This window comes from Oxyura jamaicensis, chromosome 26 (genome assembly GCF_011077185.1).
Source record: "Oxyura jamaicensis isolate SHBP4307 breed ruddy duck chromosome 26, BPBGC_Ojam_1.0, whole genome shotgun sequence".
Lineage (NCBI taxonomy): Eukaryota > Metazoa > Chordata > Aves > Anseriformes > Anatidae > Oxyura > Oxyura jamaicensis.
Window position 1 is genome coordinate 1,665,694 of NC_048918.1, and position 18,907 is coordinate 1,684,600.

Below are 18,907 nucleotides of genomic sequence, written 5' to 3' on the forward strand. Positions count from 1 at the left end.
GCCTCTCCCACCCCCCTGGAGGCCGAGACCCCCCCCCCCCCCGGGCCCAACCCCCCCCCCCCCCGGCGGCCCCCCCCCCCCGCCGGGGGGGGGGGGTTTTCCCCCGGGGGGGGGGGGGGGGGGGGGGGGGAGGGCTCCGAGCCCCTCGCTCCCTCCCGCCCAGGAGCCCCCTGAGGAGGCCGGGGGGGGGTGGGGGGGGAGGCCGGGCCCCCACTCACTTCCTCTGCGCCTTCTCCTTCTTGGCCTTGGTCCGCTTCTTCCGGGCCTGCAGCGCCAGCACTGCGGGGAGAGAGGGAGAGGGACGTGAGGGGACCGGGAGAGGACCGGGGAGGGGGGGGAGTTCGGGGGTCCCCTCCCGGCCCGCACCTTTCCGCTCCATGGCCGGCAGCCCCGCGGGCTCCCCGCGCATGCGCGCCGCCGCCTCCCCCTGCGCCACGCCGGGCCGCGCCGCGCACGCGCGGAGCTTCCCGCGCCGCCGCCGCCGCCGTCGCCGCCGCCCGGTCCCGCCCGCCGCCGCTTCTGGCTCCTCCCCCCGGCTCGAGGCGAGGCTGGAGGCGGAGCGTGCCGAGAAGGCCACGCCCATCTGTCGCTGCGGGCTCCGCCCCCGCTCGCGCGCCGCGGGGAGGGGCCCGCAGGGAGCCGGAGCCGCCTCCGGCAGCGGCATGGCGCGAGGGGGGGGGAATGGGAGGAGGGGGCGGAGCGCCGCGCGTGTGACGTAATGGAGCGCGTGTGACGCACGTGGGGCGTGAATGGGAGGGGGCGGGGCTTGGAGGAAAGGGGCGTGGTCAGGTGCCCGCGCCCGCGCCGGGAACGAGCGGGAAATGGCCGCCGGCTCTGGTTGGGGGGGCCGGGGGGGGAGCTGGGGGTTTTGGGGCAGGAGCTGGGGATTTTAGGGCTGAGTTTTTGGATTTTGGGTGGCCGGATCTGGGGCCGGGGCTCCCGCCGTCGCCGTCCCCTGGGCACGCGGCCGGGCTGGGCTGCGACTCGCGGCGCGCAGACGCCACGCCCGGAGCTGCGCCGTGGCGATTTTCGCACGGATTTGACCCAAATTTTCCTCCACCCCCGATCCACCCGGTGTGGGGGCAGCGGTGGGGCCGGGGCGCTGGGTGCCGGCTGGGCACGGCCTCCTGCAGACCTCGCCGTCCTGCCCCCAGCTGGGCAGATAACGCCGAGCATGGGGAAGGTTGGTTAATTAGCAATTAGGTAATGAAGCTGCCAGCACGGCTCTGATTGTCGTGGTGCTTCGATCCGCTCGGTGAATCCATCCGAGAATCAGAGATGTCATTACCAGCACTGATTTATCACTTCCCATGGAAGGCAGCCGGGCTTTGCTGAGGGGGGTTGGACATCTCCCGTAGAACTCCGAGTTCCGTTCCGTTTAACACCATTTCAGCCCTAAATAAACGGTTGCAGCTCTGTTACGAGCTCTTGATGGGTTCCAGGAAGGGATTTTGGCCCGGCACAGCCGCCCGGTGCCGCGGGGAAGCCAGCAGAGGGAGCCACGGCCACCGCGCGGGGCCCTGAGCACGAGCAGTGCGCGTCCTCGTCCTGCTGCCTAGGACGGGGCGTTGGAAAGCCTGGCCGAGGGCAGGGGCCCTTTGGCATCAGCTTATAAATATTTTCCAGGGAAGGTAGGTACACACGTGGGCAATTTGGGGAGGCAGAAAAGCCCTCTTCGTAATTTGTAGATTTTGTTTTATTACGCACGACAAGCTCTGACCCCCTGCAAAGGGTTCTAAGTGAGAAACTGCAGCACAGCACGTCATGGTACTAATGCCCCACACAAGGACAAGCTCACTCCCAGTTTTCAGCCTTTGCACAACTGGGATTCTGAGCTGCAAGACCTCAAGCACAATGCAGTCCCCCCACTAATATCCTGCAGCAATTCTCAGAAAGTTCCTGCCCCAAAGAAGTCCCAACAGAAACAGCACAAAACCTACAGGGATCTCAAGTAGCCTCCTGCAGAGGGATCTGGTGCCCCATATTTGTACTAAATGAGCGCTGCAGTTGGCTCTAACGAGGTGTAGCTCCCACCTGCCAGGGCTGCTGCTCTGTTTCATGCTTCCTGGGGCCTGGGCCAGGTTTCTTCATGCGAGGACATCAAAGACAGCACATGGCCAGATTGGGAAGGCAACACAGCAAAGCAAGGACATAGATAGGGATCACAGAACCTCGGACGCTTGCTTCCACCCCCACGTGCCGTCACAATCTGAGCCTCACACAGAGGTCTCCTGCAGAAGCAAAGTATTACTGACGGGGGAAGGAGCAAGGAACACCTCCACTCCTGCTAGGTTTCTTCCCTGACTTCTAATCTGGGATAGAAAAACGCAGTCTGGGGTAGCACCCTCAAAGGTTTGCCAGGCCCTAGCCCAAATCCATCCCTTTCCCCAGACAGCCTGGCAGTAGCAGAATGAATGCCCCCGATCTGCGCCCATCTGGTCCTTCCTCATAGCTCCCTGTGCAGCACGACACCCCGCAGCACGCTGCTCCAAAGAACTGCTGCTGCCACGCTCCCTGCGACTCCCGGGGCTTCTCCACTGCTTTCCGTCTTCTGCAGGTTGCATGCGCTTTGTGTGTAACGGTAACGTGCGTGGTGATGTTTTGGGATCTGTGTCCTCTAATTCACGGTGCAGTGGGAGAGCTGCCTGGGTTTCTGCAGCCTGCCCTGCTAGGAAAACATCGTGGCATCGCGCTAGCTGGGAAGGGCGTTAAAAAGCTGCTGTCTGCACAAAACAACCGGGGTTGTTGCAACTAGGTCAGGTGAGAACATCAAACTGCCTGCAAGCACACGATTACAGACAGGCCTTTGAACTCTGACTTCTGTGGCTTTTTAGAGGTATAGGTGGAGTCCTCGGCCATAAGGTACGTGCTTTGTCACTTTGCAGCCTGTGTCCAGGGATTTGTGCTTGGCTAAACACAGAAGCCTTCTGTACATGTGCAGGAGCAGAGTTATGGCACCGTGCAGCTATAAGGGAAAAAGATCAGGATTGTCTGGACTTCCTCTCGGCAAGGTATTTGTTTTGCAACACAAATACCCATCATTTGAGAGCTAACATGCTGACGCCTGAGTTGTCCCCTGGTGCTCAGCTCTGCAGAGTCATGGGGGTAGGAAGGAAAGATTCCAAGCTCTGCTATGCAAGCCAACGAAAAAAAATCAAGTCTTAGGTTTGTAGTGCAGACTTTGCATGGTGCCAACAGCTAGGAATGCCACTTCATCTTAAATCAAGGCTGCCATAGGAGAGCCAAGAGAATCTGGAAGTGAGGGCTATGCTTTTCACGGGGTTTGTATTACTCTGTTTTGAACAGAGCTGAGAGGAGCTTGGCGTCAAGCCACTGTCCAAAACAATGCAGGGAAGCATATGTGGTTTGAGAATTACTCAATACCATTTGAGCTTTCAGTTTTTCCTGTCTTTCAGTCCAAAAGGTATGAAGGTTCCAGCACTCAGTTTCCTTCCCAGTAAGCAACTCAGCACGGTAACGTTCACTAAAATCCTTCGCCATTGCATTTCACACATGCAGTGCTGCAGCTTCCCTTGAGAACCCCCTGGGAAGAGTGTGAAGTTAAATGGAAAAAAAAAAAAGGGGGGGGAAAAGAGGAAAAGAACTCACTGCGGTTCATTACAGGTGGTTTAATATTAACATTCCCATTAGCCATCGTATCATTGCTAAAATTTAGCAGCCAGGAGCAGAATTCAGAGGAGCCACTGTGCTATTACTCTACATCAAGAAACCACGCGATGCCCAGCAGCGAAGTTAGAGCTGTTAAAAATGTTTTGGAATGTAGCCCAGAGCATAGGCCTGTATATAAAGGACCCATCATTTACACCCAAACTTTGCACCGAAATGGGGGCTGAATAGTACATAGACACAGTGCTGGCCACTCATCTACAATTCATTTCACTAAATAATTTCATTAATGCAGTTAATTAATTTCGCTCTTCGCAGTGGGCAATCTGTGCCATGAAATGATCCTCCAGCTGAGGGTATGGCAGAAGCTGGTGGCATGCATTGCTGCTGTAGGTAAATGTTTCTGCTTTCAGTGTAATCCTAGACCATACCCCTGTACTGATAATACCGTGTTAAAATCTACGGCTGATGTACAGAAAATAGAAGTAAGCTGATTTTTTTTTTCCCCCAAGTGTTTACTGTGCCTTAGTTTACAATTTTCCTGGCTCTTCCGAACAAAATGAATACATTCCTCCATTCTTCACTATTTCAGTAAAGAACAACTTTGCATTTCATGCGAAGAACATGAAAAAATAAATTACTGCTTACTGGGATTTAGTTCAGGTAGATAAGACAGATGGAGGGAAAATTGCTGAAAGGACTGGCATCATGTTATGTTAGTGCAGACAATATCAACCTCAGCAATTTGTCTAACAGTAATGACAAAATGCTTTTCTTTGAAGCTTCACATCACGCTTCTGCACACTTCTGAAGATAATGAAACTGCCTGCACGTAATCTGTCAAGACATGGCAGATGAGTTTTACTTACTAATAATCAATAAATATATAAAAAGTGCTACGTTGGGGCATTTAAACTAATTTCTAAAGAATTTCAGGAAAGAAGGGCCTATCATTTGCTAGAATTCGCTACAAAATTAGGAATTATCTTGTACACTGAAATTTCTCTGCTGTTGCTATTGCTGAATATCATACCTATTTGAAAATGCCTGAAACCAATAATATAAATGTTGCTTTTTGTCTAGAACAACAGAATTCCTGTAGGCATTAGTCAGGCTGTCTATTTTAAGAACTCTGGAACAGAAAAGAAAAAAAAAATAACATTAAATGCTGATAAGAACCACCAGAACTGTTGCTTGACAGTACCTTTCTCCCTTCTATTGACATCCCAGTTCCCCAACACCTGTAATTCAGGGATTGCTGATCTACTTCCATCTCTTCTCCCAGCCTGGGTCCTCAAAATCTGATTGAAAGGATGGAGAATCAAACTGCCGGAGAGAGCTTGGCGCTGCTTCGTTCTGGGCTGAGCATGAGGCATCTGATGGCTCTTCAGGCAGAAATCTGGTGTCAGAATTCCTTGTAGAGGAAAACTCTCTGGTCTTCTCCAAGAGCAAATCTATTTCCTGAAATGTACACAAACATCACTCTAGGCCAAGGGTGGCCAGTCAGTTGAGCCGGTCAAGCGCAGTTCCCATGCCAAGGCAATAGCATGTGAACAGCAAGAGGGCCGCGCTGGCGTGGGAGCACAGGGCAGCTCAAAACCTCAGCTGCTGAGGAAACGAGCCAGCAGGGCTGCCAAGCTGCCAGCTCCAACTGCTGCGGGTCCCTTCTGCACACCTGGCCCAGCCTCGTCTCACCGTGGACTTTTGGGGAACCTCTGTCACCTCCTACATGGAAGCTGCTCCCAACCTTTTCCCCAAGTCCCCTAATCAGAGTGGTGACTGTGTACTGACACCTTCATTCCATGGGGGAGTCAGGAAGGTCAATACCTTTGTGCTAGACAGTGTAATGCCAAGGTAAGAGAGTTAAACAAGTTGTTCCTTGAGCGGCAGAACACAAGAAACCCATTTTCCTGTGGATTTGGATAGTTTTTTTTTTCCTTCTCCCCTCCTTCAGCTATAGGACCTCAGCCTGGTGGTATGCACAGCACAGTTAGCCAAGGCTGGGTTCTTTTTCCGAGGTGGGGCAATTACAGGAATCTTCTGCTCAGAAGAAGGGCTCTTCCTGGAACTTGCAACTGTCTACACTATTTGAACTTGGCTGACACAGGGTATGAGCTTAAAAACTATTGCACAGGGCTGGCAGAAAGATCACGTGCACAAGCTTCATTTCTTTGGAAAATCAAACCAGTGCTGTCCTTCACTTCTCCCACCAGCCCCAAGGGAGCTGGTGCAGTAACCTCTGGAAATAAAAAGCCTGGAGCTTTTGCTCTGCCCTGGCAGGGTCCTTGCTCTGTGGGAGAAATGGAAATTGTCTAAAATGCCACAAAGTCATTCCCTGCTGCAAAACTGGCCCGATTCCTTTCCAGTCTGCACACAAAGTTGTCTTTCCCCAGGCTGGAACACAGGACTCAGAGAAACAAATTGGATTATTGGTGGTTTGTTGGTGATTTTTGTTTTTTGTTTTTGTTTTTGGTCTCTGTCCGTTGCAAACCACCAAATAACTGAAAAATTCAAAAGAGCATCTGCTGTGCCCTACTTCCTCAGTAACAGCAGAAGGCTTTTAAGTTACTGACAGAGTCATTAACAACACGAAGACTTAAATGTAAGCAAAATATCCTACCTTCTGGTGTTCAGCTTGTAGTTTATCAGCAACCTCTCTTGACCTAAGCTGTAGCCCATCTGGCTTTTGATGCTTCTCCAAAGCAGCCAGCACGGCATCGTGAAGAGTTAGAAAGAACATTCCTTTGGTGACACCTCTGACAAAGAAATCATTCTTCTCAAGCACTGCAATCACAGAGGCTATAAAAATGGGGGGAGATAAACAGCAGCAGCAGTCACAACAAGCAGTATAACTACAACATTTCGCTGAAATTTGAAAATTATCCCTCATGATCAGTTAATAAACAGATGCTGTACTCACGGTGACAGCCAGCTATAAAGACTGTAATGCCAGCGTCGTGAAACATGTGGCAGATCTGTGGAGAGAATCCCATAGCAGCATTAGAACAATCTTGCTTTATGTAAGTGCACCAGAAGGTAAAACATAAATGAGGAAAGAAATTGAAAGAATCGAAAAGAATCACAAGAGAATCACAGGATTTCACAGTATGAGGCTGGAAGGAATCTGGAAAGACCTTATCTCCCTCCCCAAAGGGGAAGGCATTTAATAGGTGGCAAATAAATCTTTAAGGATCTTAGGGAGATCAGCTCAATGCGCAATTATTCCCAATAGGTGTTGGGAACCAATTAAACAGAAATCTTTGAAGTTGAGCTGTAGACTTTGAGGCAGCTGAGCAAGAATCCATCTGGAACTGCGTCTTTCTGAGCAGCACAGCTACATTACATTTATTTTTGCTAAATATATCTCTCCACTGGCTAGGGTCCCCACCTGAAGACTAAAATGTTCAAGCCTTACTTCGAAGAAAAGGCTAATTAGGCATTCAGCAATAAAATCACGCTAAGAAAAGACAGCTGGTAGTTTTACATCTTACACTTCTAAAGAAGAGGATATTTTTTTTTTCTAAGTGTCCAGTTGGAAGAAAAAAAATAAACAGCCAAAATGGAAAAAGCAAATTAGGCATTTTTATAAATATGGTTTTGGTTTACATTATTTTAGAACTAGTGACAACGGATGGCAGGTTTTAACAAGTATCAGTAATGGGACTTTTCTTTTAAAAAGGTGGCTTAATGGGAAGTTATTATTTTCTGAAAATCAATAGCTGAATTTTGCACCCAGAAGGGTCAACTGGAAGATACATAGATTGTTACGTAGCAGGGCACTTGAGGCTAACAAAAACCATATGATATCGGGTAAACTTCAGGTTTCACATTTTTGTGCTAGATTTAGGTTGCTTACCTCTTTCAGTAAGTCTGAACCTTGCAAATCCACAAATTGCACCATGCTGAAGTCTAAAATAATGGTGTGAACTGGACGCGGCAAACGCACCGACTGTTCCTCCTGACCTAACTGTACTGAGGAATTATCTATTGCAGAGCCTGCCGAAAGGTTGGCTCCTTTCCCTTCATCCTCCTTCTTTTCAGTCGTAACTCCTGTGTTAGTGCCCAGGGATGGAAGCTGTGCGTCAGCTGTTCCCACCAGGAGCGTCTTCGAGTTGTGTCTGTCTCCTCTGTCTCCATTCTTGGACCAGCGTACCAAACTCACTGAAGACGAGGAGGAAGCGCTGCCTGCGTGGCTTCGCTTCACCAGTTTCGCTGTATATGGCACCTAGGATGGAAAAATGGAGAGTACAGCAGTGGCTGGAAGAGCTAGGCCCAGGGGGGTGGATTTTTTTTATTATTATTATTATTTTCTGCAAATAAGCACTGTAAATCACATGATACTTCTTCTCTCATGGTAAAAAAAAAACACATCTGAAGTAACACTAAATATAGCACAAAGCCACAAGTGTATGCAAAGGAGCAGGTGACTTAAGCAAGTCTCAGATGTGGTTAGAAGAGTGCCTTCAGCCACCAAATAGCACTGGTGGTACCTCATTCTTCCACATCTTGAAATGGCCTGAGATACTGCAGTCTTATTATTTCTACTTTCCATGGAAGAAAAGAAGCAGAAAGAAAAAAAAAAAAAGCTTTCTATGGCTTCATACAACATCTCTTTCCACTCTAGGAAGGCATTTTATTTTCCTTCCTCATATTTTTAAGATGCATTGCCTTCCTAGGCAACAGTAAGCTGACCTTTACTGGCTGAGTTCTGCAGACCTCTTGTTTGTCTCCCTTCTCGTATGCCTGCTGGTCCTTGAGTGGACCAATTAATTTATTTTTTTTCTTAATAGTTCCAAATGTTTTATTATTATTATTATTATTATAGCACAAGACAGGAAAAGTCACCCTCTGCATTTCTGTGCTTTAGAAGATGCTGTTAAATTATCCATTGCTTCCCAAGCACCTCGGTGCCACATGTTTTCCACGCCGCTGTCTTTCAACCCATTTCTCATACAAGGACCTATACAGATCACATGTAACTGCTTGGAAAATATCTTCTTTTGCCTGAAGTTTCTTTCATAAACTAAGACTTGGAAAATTCAGATGAAGAAGGATATGAGTGACTGTAGAAGACACACAGCAGCCAATTACAGTAAGGATATGAGATAATTGTCCCATCAGGATAATCACAGCTGCCTTTGTGGCATTTTGTACTCGTTCTTGGCAATATTGGCAGTGGTACACATTCCACTTTCACTCACTTCTTTGGGGAAAAAGAAGAAAATGCCTACTAAAGCACCTTATGAAATTCATTCTCTTGGCTGAGGAGAAGAAGAGAGGATATGTTGAATTTTTCAACCGCTAGTTAATTCACCCATTAGCTGAGCTTCTATTGCTCTATCACGAAGTATGTATGAAGAAACACAGGGGTAATGTTTGCTTATTTTCAAACAGCAAATATATATATATGCTTTATATAAACTTTTACAGCCTCTTAAGTTCTGGCAAGCTAAGAACATTGTCCTCAGTAACCGAAAACCAGGCACCTTGAACAGACAGATTAGATAAATATACTTTTAAAGCTGACCCTAGGTGGTGGTAGAGGCTGATCACAGACACAAGAGCATTTAAAATCTCTGCTTTCCAACGAAGTGTCGGACGAAGAATCTGAAATGAAAGCCCTCATTTCACTTTGATCTAGAGGCACTGCTTTCATGTCCATCTGAAAGAGAAAAGTAAGTCTTATTACAGGGATAACAGTAGGTCTTAGAAACTTCCACTAACTGAAAAAATGGCATTTACCTTGCGTAACAAGTAGTTTTTGAAGTTATTCATATTTGCAAAAGAAATGGAAGAACAGCACTGGAAGATTTTGACACCTTCAATCTCCGTTGCCTTTAAGACAAAAGTTGGATCTGTGAGAGTTGTACTTAGCAGGAGCTGTATTCCCCTCCTGACTATGCAACAGAGTGCAAGGTGCTATCCTAAAGACAGAGGTAATGTTAACTACACCTCCCACTGGTAGTGGCACTGGCAACAAGGACCTAATCATCATAAACAAACCCGTTCCTCTTGTTAAAAATGTACCTCCAGCAGCTCTATCGCTGATGACAATTGGCTGGTACAATATAAAACCAGCAAATTATTTTTAATATTGCTCACTACAGAAAACACACACTACGTGCTCGTCTTACTAACCTTGTACTTCTATTATTCAATCTTTGCAAATCCATCAGCGTAACACTGGGCACGTACCCAGGTGGCAAAGCTCTTCAGTGCTGTATTGCCCAACTCTGTAGGGTGCAGGTCTTAGCAATAGTGTGATAAAAAAGCCTGTGCCCTACCTGTTAGCCCATCACCACAAGGACTGGTGAGTCAGTCTAGCACATGCACAGCTGTTATTGTGAAAACATACGTAGCGTGGACAAAACCAGACTGAGAAAAGCAGGTCAGCATAAAATGCCAAACAGCTCCGGAAACGACCGCAGTGTGGCTTCCACCACAGGGACAACACAGATTGACACAGGGAGCTTCACGGGGCCCGAGCAGGCTGAGCTAGGTACCTGAGTCACTTTGCTCTCCAGATATTTAAGCATTCTTTAGTTTCAAAGTTTGGAATCAAATGAACTGAGTATGAATGGCCACCCCCAGGCATTTAAGGGAAAAAGATGCATTGCAGAGAGAAATGGAACATTTGTTTTTTGTTTCCTCTTACAGCTCTGTAGACGGATAAACTTCTATAAATATTCATGTTTGGAATCTGTCCCAGCTCCAGCATCTTCATTCTGAAACAAGATGTTTATTAGGTTTTCACATACAGCAATGAAAAACTGCATGTTCCTAAAAGCTTGATCTCCATTTCTCTCCTCTTCACTGGATTTTGATACTTGAACTGAGGCATTTCCTAGCTTTTTGCACATTATTCCAGAGGCTTCAGCCTACTCAGACAAGTACTTCCCTATCATGCTAAATATCATGAGGTGTGGCTTGGATTTATGAATTATTTTCCTGGTTGGAATAGCAGCTAACAAACTGAGCAATGTGAGCACAATGTGATCTCCCTCAGCTATTATAGATTAGTTTTATGGGGAAAATAGAGCAACTTGGTAAATGGCAATGAAGACTAAGGAATACATTTGAAATAAAGACACAACATCTCATTTTATCCTTCTGGAAGCGTGTATGCAGATGCGTGTATACAGATCACCTCTCCTGGCTGATGCCTCCACTACAGGGAGCAGTTTCCAGTTGCATGGCACACCTGCAGAAAGGACCAATCCAGAGCTTGTAGACTTGACAAGATTATTGCTTTGCGATAGCATTAGAGACTCCAGAATGACCTGAATTAAGTGTTTACAAACATGAAGCTACTTTTCCATTGTCACATGCATAGCTATCTCCACAATATCAGCTCTCAGAAAAATTAGCATGTTGCTCTAGGAGTTACAAGTACCTGTGTGACCTAATGCTGATTATGAAGAATGCAAGTGCCAGGGCGATCACTAATCCCACATCAAAACCAAGACGAAGCACTGCAGCAAAAGTTCCAAGCCAAATAACCTTTGAACAAGAGACAGAGTGAACATTAGCCGTAAAATCATATAAAAATGACCTCCAACTCAGGCCCAGCATCTGAAAATTGAAGAAAAAAATCTTAGCAATACCTCTAGACCACCTCAGTCCTCGCTTTAGTCACAAGGATCGCAAGAAAAAGGTGCAGGACCTCAAAATACATAACTCAGCTACAATTATGGACAAGATGGACTGCCTGTTTTCCTTTGCCCTGCATTTGGGGATATGCAGTGGCTATACAGATACCTCCACAACTCTGGTCTACCCTGAAGAACAAGGCAAATATCCAGGTGTGGCTGAAAAAAATGGTGCTGAGAACTTCCCTCCTGGTAAACACTTTGTTCTTGAAAATACAAAACTGCATGGAGGTCCCCAGATAAAGATTTGGTCTGATGATGCTGAAACCCTCAACCCAGACAGAAAGGATTGATTTCTGGCATGGCAAATAACAGAAGCAGGTCTGGTAGATTTTTTTGATCCTTTCTATCATCCAGTTCAATGCTGGCTAAGCCTACACAGAACCCACAAGCTACAAATCTTACACACAGTTCAAATCTCCTGATTTTTTAAAAGGGCTTCAATAATTAAGAGGAGTCACATCATACTGGGGGCCTTTCTCTTAATGAGAAATCCGGAACAAGCGTTAACATATTCCCAACTGACAGCTAGACAATTTCCTTCTCAGGGGATCTGGGAAGCAACAACAATGACCGGTTCTCCCTGTATAGAATTGCAAATTGATCTGTAGAGATTTCAGTACAATTCTTTCAGTGGGAATTTCAAAGAATCCCTCTTCTGAGAGAGAGGCCACTGCTTTGCCTTGCCCTCCCAAAACATGCATTTCTCCCTTTAAGGCACGTTACAATTCTTAGGTGTTTTTTGCTTGTTTGTTTGTTTGTTTTTGCCACTTACTAAATGATACTTATCCTGTCTCCACAGAGTGGGGATGTCCAGAAATTTTTGAAGAAAAGGTAGCATGTTAAATACCACAATAGCAGCCAGTACACCCTGTACAAATAAAAAAAAAAAGAAATCCATCTGATATTTATTCCGTCCACAACACGTTAAGGAACAGATATCCAAGACAAACTGCTCAGAATTTAAATCTCATTTCCATAATTTTTAGGGATAGGTATAACAGATCTCCTCTGATCTGTAAACCAACATGAAACTAGCGTGCAGCTTGTTTGACTTCACAATTACTTTTGCCAGTACAACTGGACTTCCTCTTGAAACACTGTATGTAGTTTCCATTACAATATTCTTCAGTGAATCCCTCTGCCTCCTGCAGCACTAGGAGAAATGCCAACACTATCTACAGAATTAAGAGCTGCTGTTTGGAAAAATGGTTTCAATTAGCATGGGCAGTGCATTGCCAAATTTAGGAAGTTGTTTGACACCATTTATTGAAAAAGCCCTTCTTGGAAATGAAAAGGAGATTGAAGGGAAGTAGATGTTTAAATTCTGTTTTGTCAGCTCGTTTTGGGAAGGGGATTAATTCTTCCATCTCACAAAGAGGCCAGGAAAAAAAATCAGGAAGTAATGCTCTATGTCAGTCGTTCTCTAAGAAAAAAGGGAAAAAAAAGAAAGTCTAGATAAAAAATTTTAAGAGAGAAGTAAAAAATTGAGTATTCTGAACAGTCTGCAGCAACAAATGTTTGCAGCAAGAAATGCACAAAAGGCAGTTTGGTAGTGCATATGGTTTTAAAATAAACCTCAATGAACAAGCTGGAATCAGAGACACTAAACCCAAATTCCCATTTCTGAAGATTTTATTTACCTCTTTACACTAAAGATTTTGAAGCAGAAATTACTTATACAGATGCAAGACAGGAGCTCATGAAAGTGTTATACAGTTGTGCAAAAAAGCTTGGAAGATGGGAAACTGTAAGTGAAATACATCTAAATTACACACCCAGGCAGTGAAATTTGAATGCTTTTAGCCGAGCAATTTTAGCTTGTTCTGAGCAGTCAGAGATGGGAGAGAGATGCATTGTTTATTATCCAGTGTTTCAGCCTGCTGAAATTTAGGAAAGTTTAAAGTCATTGTTTTGGTTTGGTCTGCCCATGAAAACAATTGACTCTAGAGAATGATATAACCCCGACTGTCCAGGAAATCTTCATGTTATGCTTAGAAAGTAAGTAGGCTGCTACCATAACTATTTCATGTTCACTTACGTTAGGAATCATCTGGAAGAAGTATCCTAGTTTCAGCGCAATCACCAGCATTATAGTTGCTCCAATCATTGCTGCTAACTGAACAGAGAGGGCATGTGAATTCACGTTGCACGGGGATGTAACTTTACATCTCACCAATTGTCTGGATGAAATGTCAGCCTATAGTCGATAGACAGTGATTTGAGATGAGAGTGTGGAAGCTTTACAAACCCAGCCCAGCTCACCTGTGTTCTTCCACCTGTCTTCTCTTGAATGACAGTTCCAGAAATAGCACAGCTGATAGCAAAGCTTTTGAAAAATGAGCTGCAAATATTGCATAGCCCCACAGCTATTAGTTCCTGTAAAACAGAAACATAAGGAAGTAGAGAAAACCCCAAAATGAATGACTTAGCTAAATAGAAGTGGCTTAACAAGAAGTACATTTCCTTCTGCTCACACTTGCTGGTTGCTCAGCCCAGAAAACCTTCTGGAAAACAAGGTCTCCCAGGATTAAATGAATTCTCTTAAAAGGCACAATGTTTTCACAGCAGAGGATGTCATGGTCCCAAGACTCTAGTTGCTATTTATAAAGAAATCCACTTAGAACCCCAAAGTTTCCAGGCTAACACATGGCAAATTTCAGTACACCCAAACAAAAGCTCAGTGGAAAAGACATTCCCTTTCTATTTATCCGCAAAGACTGCAGGAAGTCATGGCAGCTTCCTTACTGGATTAATTCCATTCTAACACAGATTCAAAGCCATCACAACAAGCAAAACATGGAGTACTTCAAAACAGCTAATCCTTACTAAATCTAATAAGCATGGAAACACTGGAAACTAACACGGTTTTAGCTTAAAAGACTCTCGGAGCAATCACTCTGGGCTGAGAACCCATACGTTGGGACAGTAGCCACCTACAGAGAGCCATAGCAGCCCTGGCCATTTACAATTGCAGTTAATCACGTTGCGTGCTTTTATAGATCTCATGGATTCACAACAGCATTGGTCCTCGGGGTTCAGTAGCAGCAGTGTGTGTGTGTGTGTGCTGGCAGGGAGGTCATCCAAACCACTGAGGCTACACAAAGGCCTCTTGCTAAAAGATGGCCAAGAGTGTGGATATTTTTTTTATTGTGGATAATTTGTGGCCAATATTAGCCTAAGAAGTACGTGCAGCTTTGTTCTCACCTGGCTGCTGGAAATCCTGTAGTTGTGAAGCGAAGCATACCTCTCTCCAATAAAAACAAGAAGGAAGCAGCTTACAATAGCAAGGGAGAAAGCAGGCATTATGATCTTGCTCAGGTTTGGTAAATCTGGCATTGTGGGAGGCAGAAGCCTATAGGATCAGAGAACAGGTAAGTTTAAACCTGGGCTGGGCTCTGTGCACAGGCCATACTCAGAACCAACACCAGAGGCATCATCTAGCACCTCACAGGAGATGCTCTGGATATCTAAGACTCTTTGCTTCCACCTCACAAAAAATACAAATTCCTTCTTTTGTGCCTAACAAAACCTGAATCTGATAAAGAAGACTGTAGTTTGTATTCTGCATATGTTCTGAAATGATGATGCAATTAAATCTCTTGAAGAATTATTCCTAAAACTGTGCTGCCCAGTAAGAATCAGCCCATCAGATTTCTAGAACAGACTGAAACATCCTTTCGTATCTCAGAAGTATAACCCCGTGAACAGGACAGATAACTAACCTCTGAGGAACCTTACTGACCACAGCACTACTGGATTCAGCGTAAACATGAATGCGATTGGAAATAATGGTGCCTGTGATGATCTGGGAAAGAAAACGAGAACATTCAGAAATAGTTTGGATTTTTTTTTTTTCTGTTAAAGTAACAATACAAAAGGACTTGCTGGCTGTAATGTTATGCTCTGCCCCAGCTGGTGTCCCACAGGCCCCTGTTGGGCAAGTGGCAAATGGCTTCAACTCCAGTGTCAGCAAGGTGGGACTCTTGGTAGCTTATTCCGTAGAAAAAGCAGCTATCTTTTAGATTCCTGTATTATCCAAAAAAGTCAGAATTTTCATTTCAATTGAAAAAGTTTGGATTAAAAAAATCTCATCTATTTTCCAGGGGAGAAAACAGCAGCAACAAATATTGCAGAATTTACAGCAAGAATTGCTTTTGAACGTAACAAAATTGAATATCCCCTTCCACCAATTCCAGACCAAAAAAGAAGCATAGTTAGATCAAGGCTCTGAAGCTTCGAGTTCATGGTTCTAGTGTCTAATAAAGATAAGAATTAACATTCAGAGTCCTGAACTGGGTTTCCGTGGTGGTTTCATCCTTATACACTGCTTTTTATTCATGTAGCAATTCACTGTGACTTGTTCGCACGGCCTTTTGTGAGCAGGGATAGCTTATTTTCACAGTAGCAGGGGAAGAACGAAGAAGTTCATTGCTGAAATCCACCCCACACATCAGTGACAAAGGCTGTTTGTGGTATTCAGCCCCACACCACCATCTCAGACAGGTCATTCCTGAACTGTTTGTTCAATTATCACGCTGGCATTATGGAGAACACTTACCAAGAGAAGTTCCATAGGAAATGCAATTGGACTACGTTTATAAGTTATGCTGATGCATTTACTGATCCATAGCACGAGCAGGCTAAGCGAAAACAGCAATGTGCTGGTGGCATTAGCCTTTGGGAGAGCCCGGAAGTAATGAAATATATCCTGAAAAGGAATCATCATACAGAGGATCAGAGGCACTCCAACTATTTTTATGCTCTAGAAGATTGACTCACATCGCCCGGACAACTGAACCCATCCTTTTGGCTACAAAACTATCTTCAGCGAGAGGAGAGAGATGCTAAGAGCAAAACAAAATTTAAAACAAACTATTGGTATCTGCAGAGAAAAAACTGCCACAAGTAACTCAGATCTAGTTTGATCATTCCTCTTTCTTCTACACCACCTTTCTCTGACATTAGTGAAATAAATTAGGAAGACTTGGAATTAACTTGTCTTTGAGTCTGCTGCTTCTTTGTAAGATATGACAAAGACACTGTGTGTCCAAAAGCTTGCCCACAATGCTCAGCTGAGGAAAAAAAGTACCTTTTCCTCTATGACGTGCTCTATTATGAATACAGACATGCTAAAAATTATAAAGTTACATAAATAATTAAAAATACACACAGGTTTTTCTTCTTGCATGTCGCACAATAATCTCCATACACCGTTCAAGACAACAGGAAGGAAAGTAAACCACAGCTGAGACTTGCACAGATATCCCTTAGCAACTGACTTATTCTGAAATTGCCTTTGATTTCTGCATCTGTTCTTTTTTTTTGGTTCCCTACAAGAAACATGCATTTCTTTGACTAATAATGAATTTACTTACACAGAAAATGTCTCGGGGGCCCTTATGGTAGTCAAACATGACACCAAAGATAAAGATGAACTGGGATACAATGACGTGCAATGCTGCTGCAGTGAGGTAAGCATCAACGAGAGTCTTCGGCAAGTATTTTGTTACAAACCCCAGGCAGCAGCAGCCTAGCAGCAACTGTATGGAACAAACGAGAAGCGAGATGCAATATAATTAGCTACGTCTAACCCGCCCTTCTTGTTTCTGTATTTGAAGAGCGTGACTCTTCACTGCTGTCCATGATGGGTAGTTATTTGAACGTGCTATATTCATCATGCACAATTAAGTAAGACACTGCCCAAACAAAATAGGAGTACTTTATATCAAGTGTAGGCAGTTATGTAGGACTACCTAAGGGTCCACATACCAGAGAACTGGTCAACGCAAAGGATAACAACTTACTTCACACATGGATGTATTAATCATCGACACATAAATCTGAACCTATCACATCTTCTTCAGACCTCCCGAGAGGAAGAGGCAGACCTTCACGTCCCAGTTTGTACAACACACGCACTCAAATGTGCTGAGCTTGGTATTTGTGGTAAGCACATGCAAGCAGTTCCACTTCTCACATTTGTACAGAGAACACACATAAGGATGCATCATTAAGGATATAAAACAGATTCATCTTCTACCTGAATGATGCCAGTCAAAAACGTTACTGATGCAGTAAGAGTCAAGGCCTCCATATAACCTTTCGTAAGGGTAGGGTCTGAGAAATTGTCCACCGAACCATTAAAGGACAGCGTTTGGTTGAAATTAAAAGACTTCAGAATGTTTTTCACCACCAGGTTTAGGATGCTGAATGAGCCTGGGACCAACAGAACAAAGAAAATGGAACTGCATGAGATGTTGCAACAAGGATTTATCTTAAAAGCACGCAGCCATCTCTTCACCCCCCCATCAGTCCGTACAGTATGAGACAGTCTATTTTCATTCATCTATATAATTTTATTCATATTTATTTTACTGTTTCTGAATAAGTACCTAAAGTTTCCAAAGTCCCATCTGAAAATTTCAGACTCCTGCAGTTTTACAAACAGCCTTTGTTTGATCAAATGCACGACAAAAAGATTTGAATGCAAAAATGGATACATTACAATGAACTGCCATAAAATTACAGAATTACAGAATGGTTTGGGTTGGAAGGGACCTTAAAGATACTCTAATTCCAACCCCCTGCCACTGGCAGGGACACTTTCAAGTCCAAAAAATACAGTCAGTCTGAGAAAGAACTGCCAAAGAGGCCAGAACTCCACGGATCTACTTTTTATCATAAACATGTAAACAGAATTTTAATAATCTGGTTTCTGAACAAATTAAGAATGCAAAACCATCAACAGCTCAGTCATGGCAAGAAACTACAAGACCCCTGGAGAAGACCAGGAGCTAAATCATGAATCACAGTCACATCCTGAGGGTAAATGGGAAGCAGCTTGCGCTGGCCCTTTACTTTATGTAGGAGACGCTTCCAATGACATTCCAGCTGTCTCCTTTGCTGTGATGTCTGTGCCACAGGAGCTGTGTCCTCAGGGGGACAGGGCGCCTCGCAGCTGGGACTGGACTGACTTCCTGAAATTCTCACCACAGATCAGCTGCAGAGGGGTGGAACAATGAACTGAGAATCTCTGGGTCTGGACTCTCACCTAAATAACATCTGCATTTTAGATGAAATAGATTAGGACATCCTGGCGGCTTGTTGAAGCAGCACTGAACACAATCTCTACGTCCTGTAGAAACGTTTTGCAGTACTAAATAAACCTCACCTACTGAGATATGATGCGAGGTCCCCAGTATAACATAGAGCATCGAGCAGCAGAACGTGGAGAGGAAGCAATTGACCATTGGCAGAGGTAACCTGGTCAGCCAAATTCCTAACAGCCCTAGAAAGCAAAAACGTAGGTATCTAACAGACCTGATTTTGCAAGGTGGATTTTAAAGACTGTGTTATTTTGTTTGCAATATAGGAAAATGCTGTTATTAGTCTATATTTCGATTTAGTTTGAGAAAGACTTTATGAAAAAAGGCAGTACCCTTTCCTTGAAATTACACCATGTAATAGATTATAGAACATACGCTTTCTTGCAAATGTGCAAGTAAATAGGGTAATGGTTTAGGGAACTTGTAAATTAAAGTTCCCACATAATCCGATGACATCTGAGAGAACAGAATGACATACAGGTGGTAGATCATGAAAAGGCTGACGTAGGAAAGGAAGAAAGA

At 44.7% G+C, this 18,907-nt stretch overlaps 2 protein-coding genes across 5 annotated transcripts in view; both read right to left on the reverse strand.

The window, feature by feature from the left end:
• SRPK1 (SRSF protein kinase 1) overlaps positions 1-495 on the reverse strand; it is a 24,778-nt gene extending 24,283 nt beyond the window's left edge. Inside the window, exons 1-2 of the mRNA XM_035346861.1 lie at positions 367-495; positions 219-279 (exon numbers count right to left, since the gene is read on the reverse strand). Of these exons, the coding sequence (XP_035202752.1) occupies positions 219-279; positions 367-409 (104 nt within the window). The 5' untranslated portion in view covers positions 410-495. The remainder of the gene's footprint in view (positions 1-218; positions 280-366) is intronic.
• Positions 496-3,614: 3,119 nt separating this feature from the next.
• The window catches only part of SLC26A8 (solute carrier family 26 member 8), a 29,945-nt gene continuing 14,652 nt past the window's right edge, over positions 3,615-18,907 (reverse strand). For 2 of the 4 annotated variants that reach the window (XM_035347365.1, XM_035347364.1), the window contains 17 exons: positions 18,451-18,567; positions 17,320-17,495; positions 16,655-16,819; positions 15,838-15,987; positions 15,002-15,084; positions 14,484-14,631; positions 13,542-13,655; positions 13,318-13,395; positions 12,052-12,147; positions 11,021-11,127; positions 10,283-10,352; positions 9,370-9,462; positions 9,155-9,289; positions 7,484-7,852; positions 6,548-6,602; positions 6,248-6,426; positions 3,615-5,088 (listed from right to left, as the gene is read on the reverse strand). In XM_035347365.1, coding sequence (XP_035203256.1) covers positions 4,891-5,088; positions 6,248-6,426; positions 6,548-6,602; positions 7,484-7,852; positions 9,155-9,289; positions 9,370-9,462; positions 10,283-10,352; positions 11,021-11,127; positions 12,052-12,147; positions 13,318-13,395; positions 13,542-13,655; positions 14,484-14,631; positions 15,002-15,084; positions 15,838-15,987; positions 16,655-16,819; positions 17,320-17,495; positions 18,451-18,567 — 2,333 coding nt within the window. In that variant the 3' untranslated portion in view covers positions 3,615-4,890. The remainder of the gene's footprint in view (positions 5,089-6,247; positions 6,427-6,547; positions 6,603-7,483; positions 7,853-9,154; positions 9,290-9,369; positions 9,463-10,282; positions 10,353-11,020; positions 11,128-12,051; positions 12,148-13,317; positions 13,396-13,541; positions 13,656-14,483; positions 14,632-15,001; positions 15,085-15,837; positions 15,988-16,654; positions 16,820-17,319; positions 17,496-18,450; positions 18,568-18,907) is intronic. The other 2 variants (XM_035347366.1, XM_035347367.1) reach the window with 2 other exon arrangements.